The 18,756-nt window shown below is 35.4% G+C and overlaps 2 protein-coding genes across 5 annotated transcripts in view; one reads left to right on the top strand and one right to left on the bottom strand.

The window, feature by feature from the left end:
- Positions 1-326: 326 nt before the first annotated feature.
- LOC113052282 (U3 small nucleolar ribonucleoprotein protein MPP10-like) lies at positions 327-5,375 on the bottom strand. The gene is made up of 11 exons (XM_026216708.1): positions 5,235-5,375; positions 4,228-4,915; positions 3,863-4,053; positions 3,598-3,757; positions 3,250-3,391; positions 3,091-3,158; positions 2,806-2,943; positions 1,388-1,498; positions 1,050-1,157; positions 680-910; positions 327-578 (listed from the first exon to the last, which is right to left on the bottom strand). The coding sequence occupies exons 1-11, from the start codon at positions 5,315-5,317 to the stop codon at positions 429-431; spliced, it is 2,070 nt and encodes a 689-aa protein (XP_026072493.1). The 5' UTR covers positions 5,318-5,375; the 3' UTR covers positions 327-428.
- A 4,297-nt stretch (positions 5,376-9,672) lies between these two features.
- Positions 9,673-18,756, top strand: part of LOC113052283 (amyloid-beta A4 precursor protein-binding family A member 2-like) — a 68,600-nt gene continuing 59,516 nt past the window's right edge. For all 4 annotated transcript variants that reach the window (XM_026216709.1, XM_026216711.1, XM_026216712.1 and 1 more), the window contains exon 1: positions 9,673-9,799. The gene's annotated coding sequence lies outside the window, so the exon portion shown is untranslated. The remainder of the gene's footprint in view (positions 9,800-18,756) is intronic.

The following is an 18,756-nucleotide window of genomic DNA, read 5'->3' on the forward strand; positions in this document are numbered from 1 at the left end:
ATTACTCTGTAAGGATTCCAGAATGAACTCAATGGAAGCTGACTTCATAAATCCATGAAAATAGGAAACGTGTGTCTAGAAAAATCTACAAACGTGTTTTGATATTTTTAATGCAACAAGTGTGACATTTCAATGTCTGACTTCAGTGTTGAAATACTTTTTGGGGCCACTATTGACAGTATACTGTATTTTGCTGATTCTAACGAAAGGTTGATTTATTAATATAGCACTCCCAGGAAAGGAATTCTGTAAGGAGCAAATATTGTCATTGTTTTAAGAGTTAGTGAAAGTGTGTGTAGTATTACAGAAACGACCAAAAAATAAAGACACGCATATAAAGGAAAATGTATTTGAATAAAAGAGGATACAACAATTTGATTTCTCATAAAACTAATAACTGTACATATTGCTTTTGACACAAGTCAACATTACAACTTAAGCTTGTTGGCAGAAATCTCTTTTTGTTTCTTTTTCTTTGCCGTCTTGTCCTTCGAGCCCTTGATTTGGCTCTTGACTTGGTCTTGTAATTGGGAGAAGAAAGCTTGAGAGGAACGCAGAGCCTTATCCATGCCATCATTCTGTCAGAATATAGGGGGGGGGGGGGGGGGGTTATACACATAAACAAAACCACAATAATGTAACTGGAATCATTAATACTGTATTTGACTTGGTTACTGACCGTGAGTATTTTGGCTTTTCCTCCTTTAGTAAGTTTCTTGAGAGTCTGTTCGACCTCGGTTTTACTCTTCTTCTTATTCTGATCTCCTTTCATCACCTCTTTGAGTTTCTGTCTCTTCTCCCGCTCTTTAATCTTCAGATGCTTCACTTTCTTCTTCTTCCGTCGCTCTCGTTTCTTATCTGTGGTGGTTTTTTCTGTGTCTCCGAGTATGTCTCCTGCCTTATTCTTCTCCTGAGATAAGAGAAGAAAATGCATTGAAATCTAATGAAGATTATGATCTTATTGGTGTAAAAGTGTAGTAGTGTTTCCTTAACAGTTAAAAGTGAGGTTTTCTGATCAACTGGAAGTGATGTGAGCAGGCCACACAAACCTTAATCTCCTCTGGAGCCAGTAGTGTGCCGTCACTGGCATTGACTGGAGCCACTTCCTCCATAATAATAGAAGGCAAGTTGGAAACCACTTTCACCTCAGGAATATGCTGAACAGAGAAATAACACATGAAGAGATGAACTTAGCAGAACGGGAATTCATTTGACATGTTTAGGCCAATATAACTCAATGTTTATAGACATATATAAGCTAAAACTGCTAAATTGAATTATTTTTTTATAGGTACAGAGCTGTAAATCAGTGTAGTTTTTTGTCTCCACATCACACATGCAGGAACACACTATAGCTGGCTCAAGCCATGAGGAACATTGTACTCACCGGTTTTGGTGTAAAGTGGAAGTTTGATAGCGCATCCAATTTAAGGAATAGTGTGTCCATGAGTTTCTGGATTTCTACATGCGCTGGGTTCTCTTCCTCTTCCTTCTTTTCCTGAAACCCACACAAGAAAAAAAATTTTTATTATATATTTTTATTCACGAGGATTATTCATTTGATCTAAAGTAAAGCCATTTATAATGTTATCAATATTCAGATATATACTGTTCTTTTGAACTTTCTGTTCAAAGAATCCTTACAAAATGTATAGTATCCACAAAAAATATTAAGCAGCACAACTGTTTTTAACTTTGACAATAAGAAATGTTTCTTCAATATCGCAGAAGACTGGAGTAATGGATGCTGAAAATTCAGTTTTGTCATCATAGGAATAAATTACATTTTAAATTGTTTTATATTTAAATACATTACAAATGTTTGAATTCTAATAGTATTTCACCATATATATATATATATATATATATACACACACATGATATATATATATAAATAAATGAAAGAAAACAAAGATTTGTTTTTTATATTGAATGTACACAAAGGCAAACCGTTTACAATTCCAATTATCTTTATGACTAAAAGGAGTTGTTGTTTCCACTGTTAGAACGAAAACAATCAAACGATTGCGCTGGTGCCGCATGCACACACAAAGTTAACCTTTGTTAAGTGAAGTAGGCTATAATAAATAATTTGGCATTCAAATACATCGCCAATACGGAAACATTTGATTTTGTGTCGAATGAGAGACCCAACGTTGGTTTCAGTTTAGATTTAGCCTATATATTTACATGTATTCGTTTTGGCTTGTGGTTTATGTTGCTATAACTTCTTATAGGCTATTTTTTATTCTTGTTCTTTTTAAACAGGCTAGTGTTCATTGAAGGGATTTGTTGTGGAGTGAGGGGAATAAAATAGCATAGCTATGTTGACACTGTTTATTATAATGTTTGTAAACATTTAGCATCTGCAAATTTCTAAATTTATTTTTAAATAATTCTTTTCTGAAATAATAAAATGAGTCTTAAGCTACGTGAAGCATAGCTTACTTTATCAATGCAGCAAACCTTTTAAAATATTTTAAATTATAAATATAAATAAATAAAATAAATTAATAGATAAATTATTAAAAATAAATGAATAAATGACTTTTTAAACCATTTAACTGATTGTATTAATCGGTCAAAATTACTAACGGGCATTTATCACTTAAACTGAACATTCGTAATTTTATATATATATATATATATATATATATATATATATATAGTGTATTTGAATGGTAATTTATATGTATGTGAAACAATTTCATACATCATGCAAATTATAAACTAAAATGTTTTTATACCTAAACATAAGTATGAGCAGGGGGAGGAATGAGAGACACAGCTGTGGACGGGACTCACCTGTGTCTGTTTGATATATTCTTGCTCATAAACTTCAGCAAGACTCAGTTTGCTCTTCTCATGGTCCAGAGTGAGTCTCTTCTTATACTCAAACACCTCCTCTTTAGGCTTCTCTTTCCTAACCACATCATCCCACACCTGAGACACAACCACAATACCACAAATAAAGTGAAGTATACTGGGCCAGATTTACTGACAAACATTCATAAAAAAAATTCCTAGGTGAACTGTGTTATTCAAAAATCAAAGACTGGATCATATTAGAACATGAAATATAGAACAAACCTGATCTTTGATTCTTTGTTTGATAATATCCTCAAGCTGTAAGGTAGTTTCCTCTGTGATTGCTGGAGCTGTGGAGGAGAGAAACAAAGTAATGAACAAATCTATAAAGCTTCTCAAAGCATTAAGCATTAAGCTGTGAGATCAGCACGAGACTCTCACCCATCCTAGAGGCCTGGTCAAACGCTATATCCTCTTCCAGCATGCTGTTCTCCGGTCGAGTCTGAGCGCTCACCTCTCCTGTCAGCTGCCACGGCTTCTCAGACAACGCAGTGTTCTCCAGTTCTTCAATCTTTTGTGCCATCTGTTTCAATTCATATTAAAGCAGGGTTATTATAACTGTGGACTAAAACTTAAAAAATAAAGGGTGTTAACTGAAATACAGCAGAAATTAAATATAAATAGCACACGAAAAGCTAAATGAAAATGATAAACGTTGCCTTGACAACTAACTGAAATAAGCACCATAAAATGACTGAATCAAAACTAAACTAAAAATGTATTAAATACCTTTTCCTGTCTCTTTTCAAAGGATGACTTGGACTCAGGTTTAGGCATGTTTTTGGCTTTTCCACCTAGAATATCTTCCACTTCCTCACCCTCACTGTCATCAGGAAGGTCAAAGGTCACCTTGCGTAAAGCATTTCTTGCTCCATCACCCGTGTCACCCCTTAATTTAAAGGTAAAATACATTAGATCTCCGAAAGAACATGCTGTATCACTATATTCTGCTAACACACAACAATGAAGGACAGCGGGTTTCCTCATGACTTACTCCTCCATATCAAAATCTTCCTCATTTATATCCTCTTCATCTTCCTCCTCCAGATCACCGTCATCATCTTCTTTTCCCTCATAATCATCATTAGATTCCGGTTCCTTCTCTTCGTCTGGATCAGTCTGTTCAGGCTCTCCATCCACTGAAGCAAAGAAATCTTTGTATTTCAGATCTCTGGAGCTCTTGTTCTGTAAAACAAAGGACACAGAGTTTCATGAGAAGTCAGTTTAAATTCATGTTACACAATCATGCTGCATTCATCTGTATATTACACCCATAGTTTTACACCCTGGGGGGTGTCCGTAAAGGTGACGCAACTAATTAAAATAGACTCAAGGAAAGTTAGTTACACCGTCCATTACCTTTCTCAGTTTTTTCAGCCCTACTGGTTTATCAAAGCTGAGTTCCTGGTCATCATCAGACGGCAAATTCTGAAAGTAGTCGATGTCCTCCTCTGCGCTCTCCTTTCCTTCTCTTTTATCCATGTCATCCAAAAACGCCTCCATTTCGGACAGTTTAAAAAACCTGTCATCCACTTCTGATGGAGTCCTGTTAGACTTTGATAATTTGGCAGCTGACTGTTGCCGTTTGTTTTTTTTCTCAAATTGATCTACATCAAAGTCCAAATCCGAGTCTTCGCCAGAGAAGTCATCGTCCTTGCTGCTTGCAGATGGTCTCAACCTCTGCTTAACTTCCTCCTCTCTGTCCATATCATCATCATCCTCCTCATCATCTTCCTCTGCACTCTCTTCTTCCAAATGATTATAAATTTCCCCGTTATCAACATCTTCACCCTCCTCTTCTTCCTCTGGATCTTTGAGAAATGTTAAAGTGTCATCTGTGACAGCTTGCTCAACTTCCTCCTCAAAGTGTGTCATTAAAGCAGTGTTCTGGAGCTCCAGCTCCTGCCAGATCTGCTCCTCATCAAATTTTTCGATGACCAGCTGTTCCAGTGGGCTACCTTTGCAGTCTGCAGGCTCGTGGGCTTTATGCAGATCATAAAGTGTCTTGGTAAGTGATTTGAAGTCTGATGCCAGAGCATCCTGGACACTGAATAAAGATTGAGAGCATAAAAGAAAGAAAGAAATGACCCACTTTTATTTACCCACACTCATATGTAGTAGTTTTATATTACTATTTGCATAATTATATCTTTTTAGAGTTTAAAAACAAAGCTCACATAGAAAATAACATGAACAGAAACATTTTATAGACAGGTAACGTTACATGTCACATATTAAACTCGCAACCACAACGTGAGACTTTTGCACATGTGTTGCACGACACGCGTTTCAGCTCCTGTAACGTTAGAAAAGGTTCTGTTCTAAATAAACAACGAAATAGTTAAATGATTTAACGTGCAGCTCACCTGAGAAATAGCTCCGGGTGTATTGTGTTGCTGTTTAGTAATTGTAAGCAGCTCTCCAGTGTGCTGCCCTCTCCGTTCGCCATCTCTGCTCTCACATGGGTCTCTGCGTGCGCTTGGTAAATACAACCCCCGGAAACATTATTGCGTTCCACATAAAGGTTCCATATAATCTAGCCTAACCATTCTAAATATAGCGATTTACTGGTTTTTAATCTACTATAATCATTTTTTTCAAATTGGAATATTATAACATAAATATTTACATGAGTAAATTGTGCGTGTATTACTAAAACCCGTTACTGATACACGTTTACATAAAGTCTAGTTTGTTTTCAATGACTTTACCCTCAGTGAGGGCAGTGTCTCTGACTGTACCCCTCGGTCAGGGTGTCCCTCAGTCATTGTGGAAGTTAGGGAGAGTGAATCAAGTGACTCTCGCAGTGCCAGAACTGGAGAAAGCCACAGCACATTACCATGATGTGCTGGGGGCTTGAGTGAGCGCCACTGTGACCCTCCCTGAGCACTGTGTTTGTGGAACTGGGGAACACAAAATTAGAGCTTATGCACCCTCTGGGAGAGAAAAGCCCTATTGCAGGATTTCTGCAGAAGAACAAAGCTGGGGGGATGCATCATATCTCCATCGAGATAACATTTAGATTAGGTTAGACCCCCCCCCCAACACACACACACCCCATTGTCCAAAATAATATTCGAAGTCCCCCTATACTGCATATGTTTCTTCTTGTGTTTCTGCTGTAATTTTGACACTGCTGCTTTTTAAAACGTTTTTAATTTATCATATGAAGTGAATGAAACACAATTTGAAGATTCTGATTGTGTTTTTCAAAAAAAAAAAAAAGCTATTCAGAAGAAAAATAAATATGATTTGAGAACCAATGAGTAAAACAATACTCATCTTTTAATACTCAAATTTGGTTTAAAGGTTTTGTGTGTGTGTGTGTGTGTGTGTGTGTGTATATATATATATATATAGATAGATAGATAGATAGATATATATACAGTGGGGATCGAAAGTTTGGGCACCCCTTGCAGAATCTGTGAAAATATGAGTAATTTTCAAAAAATAAGAGAGATCATACTAAATGCATGTTATTTTTTATTTAGTACTGTCCTGAGTAAGATATTGTACATAAAATATTTAAACATTTATTCCACACTGACAAAAAAAATGCTGAAATTATTAAAATAACCCCACTCAAAAGTTTGGGAACCCTTGGTTCTTAGTACTGTGTGTGGTCACCTGATGATCCTCGACTGTCTTTCTGTTTTGTGATGGTTGTGCATGAGTCCCTTGTTTGTTCTGAACAGTTAAACTGAGCAGCGTTCTTCAGAAAAATCTTTAAGGTCCTGCAGATTCTTCAGTTTTCCAGCATCTTTGCATATTTGAACCCTTTCAAGCAGTGACTTTATGAGTTTGAGATGCATCTTATCACACTGAGGACATTTGAGGGACTCAAACACAACAATTAAAAAAGATTCAAACATTCACTGATGCTCCAGAAGGAAACAAGATGCATTAAGAGCTGGGGGGTGAAAACTTTTGGTATTTGAAGATCAAGGTAAATTGTACTTAATTTGTGTACCGGGAAACATACAAGTATCTTCTGTTGCTTACGAAGGGCAGAACTAAATGGAAAAAAATTATATTTCAACAAAATAAGACAAATTTGGCCATCCTCATCGTGTTCAAAAGTTTTCACCCCCCAGCTCTTAATGCATCTTGTTTCCTTCTGGAGCATCAAGGGTTCCCAAACTTTTGTGTAGTGTTATTTTAATAATTTCAGCATTTTTTTTGTCAGTGTGGAATAAATGTTTAAATATTTTATGTACAATATCTTACTCAGGACAGTACTAAATAAAAAATAACATGCATTTAGTATGATCTCTCTTATTTTTTGAAAATTACTCATATTTTCACAGATTCTGCAAGGGGTGGCCAAACTTTCGATCCCCACTGTATATGTAATAATAATAATAATAATTATTATTATTATCATTAAATAGATAAAAAAAAGACATTTTATATATACAGTACATTTACATTTTTGTTGAAAATTAAATACTGGTATACAATATTAAATATTATTTTACAATAATATACTTTTACAATATTCCAATATATATATATATATATATATATATATATATATATATATATATATATATATATATATATATATATATATATAACATTAGATGGGATAATAATAATAAAGAAAAATGATGCACATTCAGAAACTAAATTTCTTATGAATCAATCGCATTGCAGGTGTCTTAACAGTAAATACTGAACTTCATGGTTTCATAGTTTCAAAATGTTGCCTGTTCAATTGCAGGTGGATGATATCAGTGCTGCAATAGTTGATTTGAAGGAAAAGAAAATCAGACTGCTCTCCCCAGAGCCACGGATAGGAGCTCATGGCAAACCTGTGATGTTCCTCCACCCGAAAGATGGTGATAGGGTTCTTGTGGAGATAGAACAAGCCTAGCTATCACACATCAGATTATTTAGTAAAGAGTGACACTTTGATTAGGCTGTTCATTTGTGATCATTGCAAGAAAAAAAAATTAGACGATTCCATTGGTTCTGTTCATTTTTAACCTGTTATGGTGTACTTGGTATTATTGGCTTTTCTTTATTTTTTCTGAAGTAAAGATTTTCTTTAGTGACTTAATAAATAAAAAGGGACCCTTTGGTCCTTTAAAAGCTCACTCATGCAATATGTGAACAAATAGTGCAAAGCTTGTTAAATTTTCCTCTTTTTGTATTTATGTTTGTGGGGTAAACTAGATGTTTTTTTTAATGATGATTACAACAATAGAAGACAAAATAAGTAAGTTTTAAATGCTATAATAAATGTCAGATAAGTTTTGCTATGTATGAATGTGAATTGAAATCCTTGCAAGCCTCTCATCTGGCTCTTTATGGAACAGACAGATTGAAGCTTTCTTTTTTTTGGGCTGACAACCATGTATTTGGGAGACAAGTTGGCTCATACTCATCTCTCCACTGTAGTCAACCCTCCACTAGATAGAAAGCTGTTTTTTTTCTTCTAATGCCTTGAATCTGCCTTTTTTTTAAAAGAGCTAACTAGAGGAGTGATATTATGAACCAAAGTTTGTGCGCTTTCTCTGTGTTTTTTCTCCAATGTACTGTTGGAATTTCCCAGCTGCAGCAATAAAAAGCAGCTTTTGACATTTTGATTCATTCGGCAGTTCAGTTAATTCATTCACACTCTGCCTTTCAAAAAAAAAAAAAATATATATATATATATATATATATATATATACATATATTTTTTTTGAATGACTTTCCAATTTGCCCATGCTAGATGTAAGCTTTTATGCACATCAGTGAAAAATAACTTATTAATACAGTAAATATTACATGTTGCTCTGAATCGAACATGTGGAAGATAAACATCAAAGAAATCTGTAGCTTGTTTAAATGTTTTTAGGGGAAAGGATATCTTCAAGAGAGCACGGGATATCACGCTTCCTAATGATATTCTGTAAAGCTTGCCTGTCTTTTTGTAGACATAATGTGAAAACATCTGCCTGGATTAATCATGAGGCAAGAGTAGCTGCATGGTAATTGTTTTCAGTATCCCAAAGGCAGCTCATGATAATTACACGTATTCAAACCACTTGTCCAGTTTTATCTGGGGCATTGGAAGCTGTTTATTACCTTAGCCTCGAGAAATACATTTTCTCAAGTTGTCTGGGCCAACATCTTCTACAAGAGAAGGGAATTAAGTATCCAATAGTTTCTAAGCTAATCAAGATTTTTTTTTTGGTCACATACACGATTATACAGAGAATATATAACCAGCAGTGAGTAATGTAGTATTGATTTCATTGTCATATTATTATTTATTGTTTTATATGATAACATTAAGGCATTAGCTAATTGTTCTCATTTGCATATGATATGACATGCATTAACCTCGATGTACACCCAACAGCATCAGGAAAAACAGATTAAATGCTTCATGGAAACAGCGTAAATCTCTCTTATGTAATGTCATATGGAGAATCGGATCGTGTAGTGATGCATCATTTAGGAGAAATTATCCTTCAAAACAAGGCCAGAAAGAAATGACTTCGTGTAAATGACATCACAAGTCATCAAGGGAAGGGGAAAGTGAATTTGTGAACATCCGTATGGATAACGTTACTAATTACTAGTAATGATCGATGACATATTAAAAAGGACAGTTATTTAAATTTAGATCGGCACGTGTTCAGTGCTAAGCTTTGCTAGTTTGCTGATGAATACTTGATTTAAAGTAAATAAAAATAATAGAATCATTTTAAGATCAATCTCCCAAACAATGAAAGCTTCTCTCTCTCTCTCTCGGGTGGGGTTTGTGGTGATTTAGCCCCGCGCTGCAGTGGAGCGCCCCCTGCTGTTCTCTACGTTTATCTTCAGGTTTCTGTTCTCTTCAGTCTCCGGGATGCGGTGTCGATACGCTTCCCACTCTCTATGCCTCTAAAACACAGGACGTCTATCTATGAACATCACAACATCAAAGGTTATGCAGGTAGGCTGGTTTTCTGTGTTATGTTTGCCCTTCTCTGATTTTTGACTGCGGCGTGTGGTTTCTGAATGAAGTGATGCGCTCGTGAAGGATACGGCAGGATTTCATCCTCTCAGTGCAACATCAAGCCCGCTGCTGCGAGCACGTATTCACGATGATAGCCGTTCTTCCAGAGTCGTCCTCCTTAACCGTCTTCCAGAAATGGAAAGCGTTGTTACAGTGAAAGAGATGGAAAATGCTCAAATTGAAGGCTCGTCGGTTTGTTTGTTTCTTTCATTTTTGTGTCCAACTCGTTTTCATTCGAGAGCTTCTTTGGTTGACTATTCACGTTCTTATTTAGGACCACAGCTGAAAAATAGGTTAAACGAAAACGTTTAAGTCATCAAAAAAGTTGGTGACAAATATGAAGCATTGTAAAATAGTCTCACTTAAGTTTTAGATTTCTACTATCTAGAGTAGCCTAGTTGACATTAAATATATATATATATAACATAAATGGTAGTTGTGTATATATATATATATATATATATATATATATATATATATATATATATATATATATATATATACACAACTACCATTTATGTTTTTTAATTAGTTAAAATAAAAATTAGTTATTTTTTATGATTTTTTTATATTATATTTGTAAATAATAAATATTCAGATACTAGTGAAGTAGTACATAAATCAATAAATAAAGGTTACCCAAGATTAACAGTTTTCTTTATAAGCCTCTTAAGTAGATTTGGTCCTACAGTCTTCATCTTCACGTCAGATTTAGTTTTGTTTCCAATTACAAACGGACCTGCTCGGTCAGTAGCCAGTGAAGTCTGATTAATAAATCTGATTGTAAAGGGAATTTTGCATTCTGTCCTGGTATAAATCTTCCTTTAGCAAATGACACATAAAGTCATGATTAGATGGTGAGATTCTAATTGTGGAATATAAACTTAATTATGTCCTGCCCTTCAGTTCTGCCTGATTTGTGGAGCTTATCATGATTGTGCTAAATCAAGCATCAAATTCAAGCCTCAAGCTGGAAATCAAGCATCATGCTGCTGCTGTAAAAGATGAGCTCCTTTTTGTCCAGAGAACAAAAGCCAGCCCACTCCCCTGAACCGATCAATGAAACCATTAGGGCTAGAAAATAATGTGCATATTCTAATAATATGCTCATAAAGTGGTTAAACTTTTCATAAGAACAAAATGACAAACCGCTTCAAGCAATAAATAAACACTCATCATGCTATAAGTCTGCTCATCTTTGTGTGTATTGCTCAAAGTAGTTGATCTGAAATTAAACATAATATAGAGGAGTAGAGAGTGCTTATGAAGGTGCATAATTCCTGAGTGTGATCCCAGTTGGTGGTTCCGTCTCCACAACAGTCTCCTGCAGCTCTCTTGTCCAGGCAACCTGCTCTTACACACACTCTTACACACACACACACACACACACACACACACACACACACACTGCCCCGCCCCTCCTTTCAGATCCCTTATAGTTACGGTTCCATGCTGAAGGACAAACACTGTTTGTAGAAGCTTGTTCAGATTATATTTTTGCATCAGTAGGACATTTATAAATTTTATCTCTTGTGGAAATTGAATGGAAACATAAATGGACAGAAAAGCCTTGGCGAGGTTAATCACTTTTGTGTGATTTTAGTAAAGGGGTATTTAGACTGTTCTTCCCCTGCAAACTATATCGATAATCACATAAAAATATAATTAAATGTAGTTTTGCTGCATTTTTCAGGGATAATGATAGAAACTGTTTTGAAGGAAAAATACAGTTGTGCAGCGGTGGTGAGATGTAGAAGGTGTGGGCAGGCCTTTGTTATGGTGTTACTAATGTGGGTGTAAGTGGTTTTGGCCCAAAGCTGCTGTCTGGTTGAGCACTCGCTCTGATATATGTGATCCTGTGTGTGTGTGTGTGTGTCTTTGTGTGATAACCTCTGGCAATGTGCCCGAGAAGAGGAGGTCAAGGGTCAGAGAGGCATGTTCTCACTCAGTTCAATTTAAAATCTACTGCTCACTATACATATATATATGTGTGTGTGTGTGTGTGTGGTGATGTGCAGTTAGCCAGACATATTCACAGAAAAAGGCCAGAAAAGCGCATAAAGGATACATACATGTAATCCAGTTTATATGCACCTACATTATATGCACCTACATACAAGTTTGGGGTCGTTAAGATGTTTACATTTTTTTTTGAAAGAAGTCTCTTATTGCTAACCAAGGGTGCATTTATTTTAAACACAGGAAAACAGCACTATTGTGAAATGCTCTTATAATTTAAAACAATTATTTTCTTTTTTATATATATATTTTGAAATGTTATTTACTCTTATCATGGCAAGGATGAATTCTCAGCAATTCTCAACTTCGGTCTTCAGTGTCACATGATCCTTCAGAAATCATTCTAACAGCTGAAACTGTGATACATTTCAGGATTTATTGATTAATACAAAGTTTTAAAAAAAGCAACCTCTGAAATTGATTTTTTGTAACAATTATCTATCACTGATGAACCAATGAACTGATTTAGAAACTTATATAGTAAATATAATTAATACTATAAAACATTTTTTAAAATAATTTTCAATAAAAAATATTATGTATATTTCACTGCCCACAGATGGAAATTTGGCTTTTATTGAACTTTTAGCATGCTCTATAGGACTTACTAAAAAAATAAAAAAAATCTTGCCCGTGTGGTGGTGACCTTAGCATAGTGCACAAATTTGGTATATCATACACCACGGATGGAAAATGAGAGTTTGCCAGTGGCTCTGACTTCAGCATTATATAAATATCATGTTGAAGAACATTTGATTTCAAGAAGTGTTTCACCCACACAGTTATACTTTTGTTAATGATCTTAGTTATCTGGCCAGGATATGTGGGATGGGATCATTAGCAGAATTTGCATTTGTAAGTCTTTTACTTCATCATTTACTCCATGGATCAGAAGCTGTGTTTTCATGAGGCTTCATCTTAAGGTTTTGTAAGATATCGAGTTGCTTGGGCTCTGGATAAATATGAAAGTGTATTGCGATATATGATTTTAAGAAATAAAGATGATTTCCATAAGAATCTCTATAAGTCAAAATATACTTGCTTTAATATGTTCACACTAAAGAAAGGCTTGATTTTGGGGTGTTTTTATTTTATTTTATTTTTTAGAAATTTCGTCTCCTATCAGCTCTTACACTGCACAGCTCAGTGAGATCAAACAGAGGTGCCTTATTGGACACAGTCCCTGTAATGCATTGCTTATGTGTCTTTTGATTGGAAAATGATTAATATTGATGTTTATAGGAAAGCTCAGTGACTCTGATTATATGAATGAATTGTCTGCTCCTTTGGGGTTTACTTTAGAAATAATCAAGAAGCCAAGCATGGTGACTTGTTAGATTTTTTAAAAGCGCATGCAAGCGTCTGAAATGCATAGTAAATGAAAGCCTCCTTCATCATCTTTCTTTTTTGTATATAAATAGACATTTGCATTATTTTTTGTAAGCGGTTCTCCTTGAGATCGCATGCTTTTATCCATTTGGTGCTTTCATCCTCTTAGTTATTATATAAAAAGAAAATATTGTGAGCTCAGGTGCAATGTAAGAAAGGTCTGCAGCCATTTTTTCACTCGTTGGCTGAAGTTTATGTGACTCAAGATTATGAAATTGTTTTTCTTGATCTTTTCGTTCATTACTAAGTCTGCACGTTCTTTGGAAAGCTAATTATTTCACGTCTCTGGCTATGTGTATCCTACCTTCATAGCTGATGTAATATCTGTCATATTGCTCTAAACTTGCCTCATGGCAAAGAACTCTCTGAGGATCTTAAAAAAAGAGCTGCTGCTCTACATAAAGATGGCGTAGGGCCGTAGGCTATAAGAAGATCGCCAAAGAATATTTGTACTGGTGACTCACTGGTTGGTGAATCACTTTGCTGTATATTACTGGATTGAATTACTGCCGTTTTTCTCACACCTGCTTAGTTTTCCTTGCGTCTCTATATTTGATCGGTAGCAAGGTCGTTCCTGTTAGATTTAGTCAAGTCAGTTTTATTTGTGTAGTGCACGGTTTGACAGTCTTTTTCAGTCCAAGGACCCCCGAGTGGATAAAGAGATACAAGTGTAAGACTGAGTTTTGTCTTAAAATTGCCATGATATGAAAAGGCATCTGTTTTCTAAATGCATCTTAATTATATTAAAGTGAGCAATTCAATAATTTGAAAACAAACAAACATTTCAAAATATCATAGCTCAGTATTTTTATGAATCAACTGATGTATGTCGGACTTCTTCAATCATTTAGTCTGCATAAACCCTTGCCCTTTCTTAAAGTCGACTGCAAGCTCAAAATCAGATTTGCCTTCTTCCAATCAGCAACCAATGAACAGAACAAAGAACCCACCCTACATTTTTCACTTGGATGTTTCTCACAATAAGGAAGAAAAGGTCAGCCACTACTTCAGTTTCATTGTGAATTTAAGCCTTGCCAATAATAACTTGCCTTTTAACCAACACTCACTGTACTTAGTGTCTCAGAAAGTCACTTTAATAAACTAGGAGAAAGAACAGAGGTCCACATGAAAGAATACACCATCCAGACCAGAAAGATAGTAGAATGAAAGCGGGAGTATATATACACTGGTAAAGGCACTAAACAGAAACAGCCGAATGGAATAATTAACTAATAAGTTCCGAGGACACTAACAAGGAACTCAGACAAGCAAACAGGAACAGAGACAACTAAAGTAAACGGAATATACAAGTGACAATAACATTCGTGTAGTGCCATATTAATGAATTTATACACTTTTGTTATGATGATGACATGAAAAATTCAATAAAGTAAGAATTTTACAGTATCTGTATTGAATCATTTATCATTTGTGGAAGAACAGTCAAATATGTGCACATTTTACAATATTTTTTTGTAATTTTAATGTGTTTCATTTGAAACATTTAGCAGAACATTAGCTCTATAAATGTATTCTCGGTTGTTGTTAAAGGGTTAGTTCACTGAAAAATTAAATTATGCAATTAATAACTCACCCTCATGTCATTTCAAACCCGTAAGACCTCCGTTCATCTTTGGTACACAGTGTAAGATATTTTAGATTTAGTCCGAGAGCTCTCAGTCCCTCCATTGAAACTGTGTGTACGGTAAACTGTCCATGTCCAGAAAGGTAAGAAAAACATCATCAAAGTAGTCCATGTGACATCAGAGGGTCAGTTAGAACTTTTTGAAGCATCGAAAATACATTTCAGCCCAAAAATACCAAAAATTAAGACTTTGTTCAGCATTGTCTTCCCTTCCGGGTCTGTTGTGAGCGCATTCACGACGCTGCTGACGTGTTTTCTGGTGCGCCCAATAACAAAGACAACACGTCAGCAGCGTTGTACGTCAACAGTCACAGCAGACGCACTCACAACAGACCCAGAAGAGAAGACAATGCTGAATAAAGTCGTAATTTTTTTTATTTTTGGGCCAAAATGTATTTTCTATGCTTCAACAAATTCTAACTGACCCTCTGATGTCACATGGACTACTTTGATGATGTTTTTCTTACCTTTCTGGACATGGACAGTATACTGTACACACAGCTTCAATAGAGGGACTGAGAGCTCTCGGACTAAATCTAAAATATCTTAAACTGTGTCCCGAAGATGAACGGAGGTCTTACGGGTTTGGAACGACATGACGGGGTGTTATTAATGACACAATTATGATTTTTCGGTGAACTAAGCCTTTAACTTAATGCTTTTTTGCTTTTCTTTTAACAATTATTAGTTTTACCACCTTTCAAAGACTCCTGGTTCATTATATATTTTGTCTCAAAACAGCTTGGGAATAATCCTTTAGTGGAACCAAACATCTGGAATTGCAGTACGCCTCTGGCTGGCATATATTTCTTTTAATGTCCATTTCTAAATAATACTTCTAGGTACTTTCTTGTAGTATTGATCGACCCCTTTTGCATATATTTTGCTACAATCACTTTCAGTCACCTGTATCTCTCCAGGGAAGAGAGATGAGGGGTGAAAATGTCTTTTGGAGTGTATTAGTATGTATAACTGAAAAAGGCATCCAAACAGGAGGACAACTCAGCTTTCAGCTATTCATATACCGAGTGCTCACTCATCGACAGAATAAATGCATGTAGCTGTAGTCCGATCGAAGATTTATATTTATGTGCCTTACTTCCCACCTACTTTAAGAGTAGCATCGACAGATTGTCCTTGGAGTCATTTCCAGCTTGAGGAGTGGCAAAGTCTTGCCTATAAAACACAGCGAGGGAAAGTAATGTATCCAGACCAAGTATATCACTGTGAATGGATGATACATCTTTTCTCCTTTAGCTGCCGCACAGTTAGCCTCGTGCCATTTCAGATCCATGTACATTAGCATTTAAATGAGCTAACTTGATTTTACCCAGTTCAGGCTCCATTCTCTCCTTCTGAATGAGTCTACACTCACTGAACCGAATGGAATGAGATCAGACGATCAATTCACTCTTGCTCTCATTCTTTAATAATGTGGAGTATTCACTAACTAATGGGACCACAGGTGAAGAGCGAACAAATCTTCCTGTTCCAATGAGGGGTTTCATCCAGAACTAGCCGGAAAGACCACAATCAGGTCCCATTAGTATTCTTACAACGTGGATTGATTTACTGTATCTGGAAAGACCATGATTGGTTTTGGAATGACGTTTGTTTTTAGCACATGAACACATCAGAAAAGTTCATATAAATGGCTAATTGTAGATTGTGTTTGCATTCAAACCAGAGTATCCATATTTATGATTTAAGTTTATTTTTAGGTTGTCTTGTCAGTTAAGATTCATTTTCATGAATTTTCTCTCCACCATTGCTAGTTTTAGTTCTAGATTAATTTCCTTTCGTTTTTATTTTAATTTTAGGACTGACAAAGTCTCCTAAAAATGCCACTAGATAGCAATAACGTTTAATGCTGGCAGGTTGGGTTATAAAAGTCTCAGGTTTTATAATATAACACAAATCTACAACTGAAATTAATTTGGGACCAATTTTATTTTATTTTACTTCATTTTTAAGTAATGAAAGCGTTTATTATTTAGATGAATTTAAAATAATAGTTTATGTTTACTGGTTTATGATGGTTTATGAATTATGAAAATCTTTAAGAAAAAAGCATGAATTACACATGAAATGTGAATCTTTGGCACTTTATTTCTACATTCAGATACCTTCCTTCTTTGTCGGGTTGTGAAAACATATGGGAATGTGAGAGACATTAAATTGCCAAAAGGTTATTTTTATTCTGACTTATTCCAAAGTCATCTGAACAGTGCATTTTTGGACTTGTTAGGAAGAACTTTCCAGGAGGACATTAAGACAGTGTTAGTCTATGGATCCATCCGAAAATGAACACACTATTGATTGCTGGGATGGCAGTAGGTGGCAGGTAATGATCATTGGTGAATGTGGGCTGACTCAACCCATTCGATTGTACAATTTTCCATTCAACTTGCTTTGTGTTGATGGCTAGATTATATAACATAAACACCCAAATAATCCTCCAGGTAAGGAAAAACCAGCATCGGCAGCTACTGTGAAGCAGTTACCTTGTCAGAAGCTTTTCATAGTGAATGTGTGTATGCGTGTGAGTGTGTAAGTCAAGATCTCTAGATGGTTTGCAGGTGTTATGTTTTGGTGATCTGCTGTTTTTCCCTCACTGAGCTTCGGTTATATCATTATTAGCACTTAAGTGTATTCAGTGGGCCTGGTCATTAGCTAGCCTGTTACTCTAAGAGATTGCATTCTGTTAGCATTTAGATAAGGCTGTGATCATTTCAGACGGCCTCAACATACTACTGAGCATGTGCAGCTGCTGCCAGCACTTAGAGTATATAGACATTTAGACCTGCAAAAATGGGTGTGCAATTGTGGTATTAAATGAAGACTTAAGATATTTATTTATTATAGTTTATTATACTACTTGATTATTCTGTCAAAATTGATGTAAATAGCTGTATGTAGCATTAAACACTCATTTTCTATTTCATGCATTAATCATTGTGAAACCCTTTCAAATAAGTCATGCATCTTAAAGAAAGATTTAGACAGTCATGATTGATGTTACTATTACACTCGTGTTGCACAAAGTCTGCCTATTTGCCACCGTGCATGAATGTTCTCTGTTTTTCTAATTTAATGAGTTGTTGTTGTCATTTCATGTGAAAGGGATACAGTAGTTCACACACAAAAAATGCTAATTCTGTCATTATTTACTCACCCTTGTGTCACTCAAAACCTGTATGGCTTTTTTTCTTCTTCTGTAGAACATAAAAGAAGATACTTTGAACATACTATTGAATCATTGTTCACCAAAACGGTATACCAACATTCTTCAAAATATACGAATTACACATAAGTGTAAAAAAATGATATTTTTGTTTTTAGGAGAACTATCCCTGGATTACACTGTTCTGAATGGTCAATTGAGCAATTTAGAGATCTAATAGAGAGCTAATCTGGGTAACTCAAACCAGCTTCACTGGACTTCACTATCAGTATTACTGTATAGTCAGAAAGGCTGATTGTTTTGCACATTGTTAGTAACAGTATTAAGAGTAATAGTTTTTTTTCTTAGCAGAATCTGTACGACAATATATACTATTATAAAATATTAAAATTCAATAGTCTGTTCATTATCCCTTAACTCATAAACACAGTGTAAGCTTCTACAAACTGATCTGGTTTATGACAAGTTTCAAACAGCGTAGCTAAGAGCGTGAATCCTTAAAGAACCCTACATTTTAAGAGAAAGAGAAAGAATAAGAGAGGATGCGAGAATAAGAAGAATGATTGTTTTAAAATGTAGCCTTTGGGTATCACAACTCGCATGTAGCAGCTGGTGTGTGTGTGGGTAAACGGGTAATTGATTTGATTCAAGAAGGGT

The sequence above is a fragment of the Carassius auratus genome, chromosome 32 (assembly GCF_003368295.1).
Source record: "Carassius auratus strain Wakin chromosome 32, ASM336829v1, whole genome shotgun sequence".
NCBI classification, from domain to species: Eukaryota; Metazoa; Chordata; class Actinopteri; order Cypriniformes; family Cyprinidae; genus Carassius; species Carassius auratus.

Coding starts and splice junctions, on each gene's coding strand:
- LOC113052282 (XM_026216708.1), bottom strand. CDS start 5,317: ATGGCGAACGGAGAGGGCAGCACACTGGAGAGCTGCTTACAATTACTA. Junction 3,758..3,862: donor GAAGATTTTGATATGGAGGA/GTAAGTCATGAG, acceptor CTTTAAATTAAG/GGGTGACACGGGTGATGGAG. Junction 3,159..3,249: donor TGACCAGGCCTCTAGGATGG/GTGAGAGTCTCG, acceptor TCTCCTCCACAG/CTCCAGCAATCACAGAGGAA.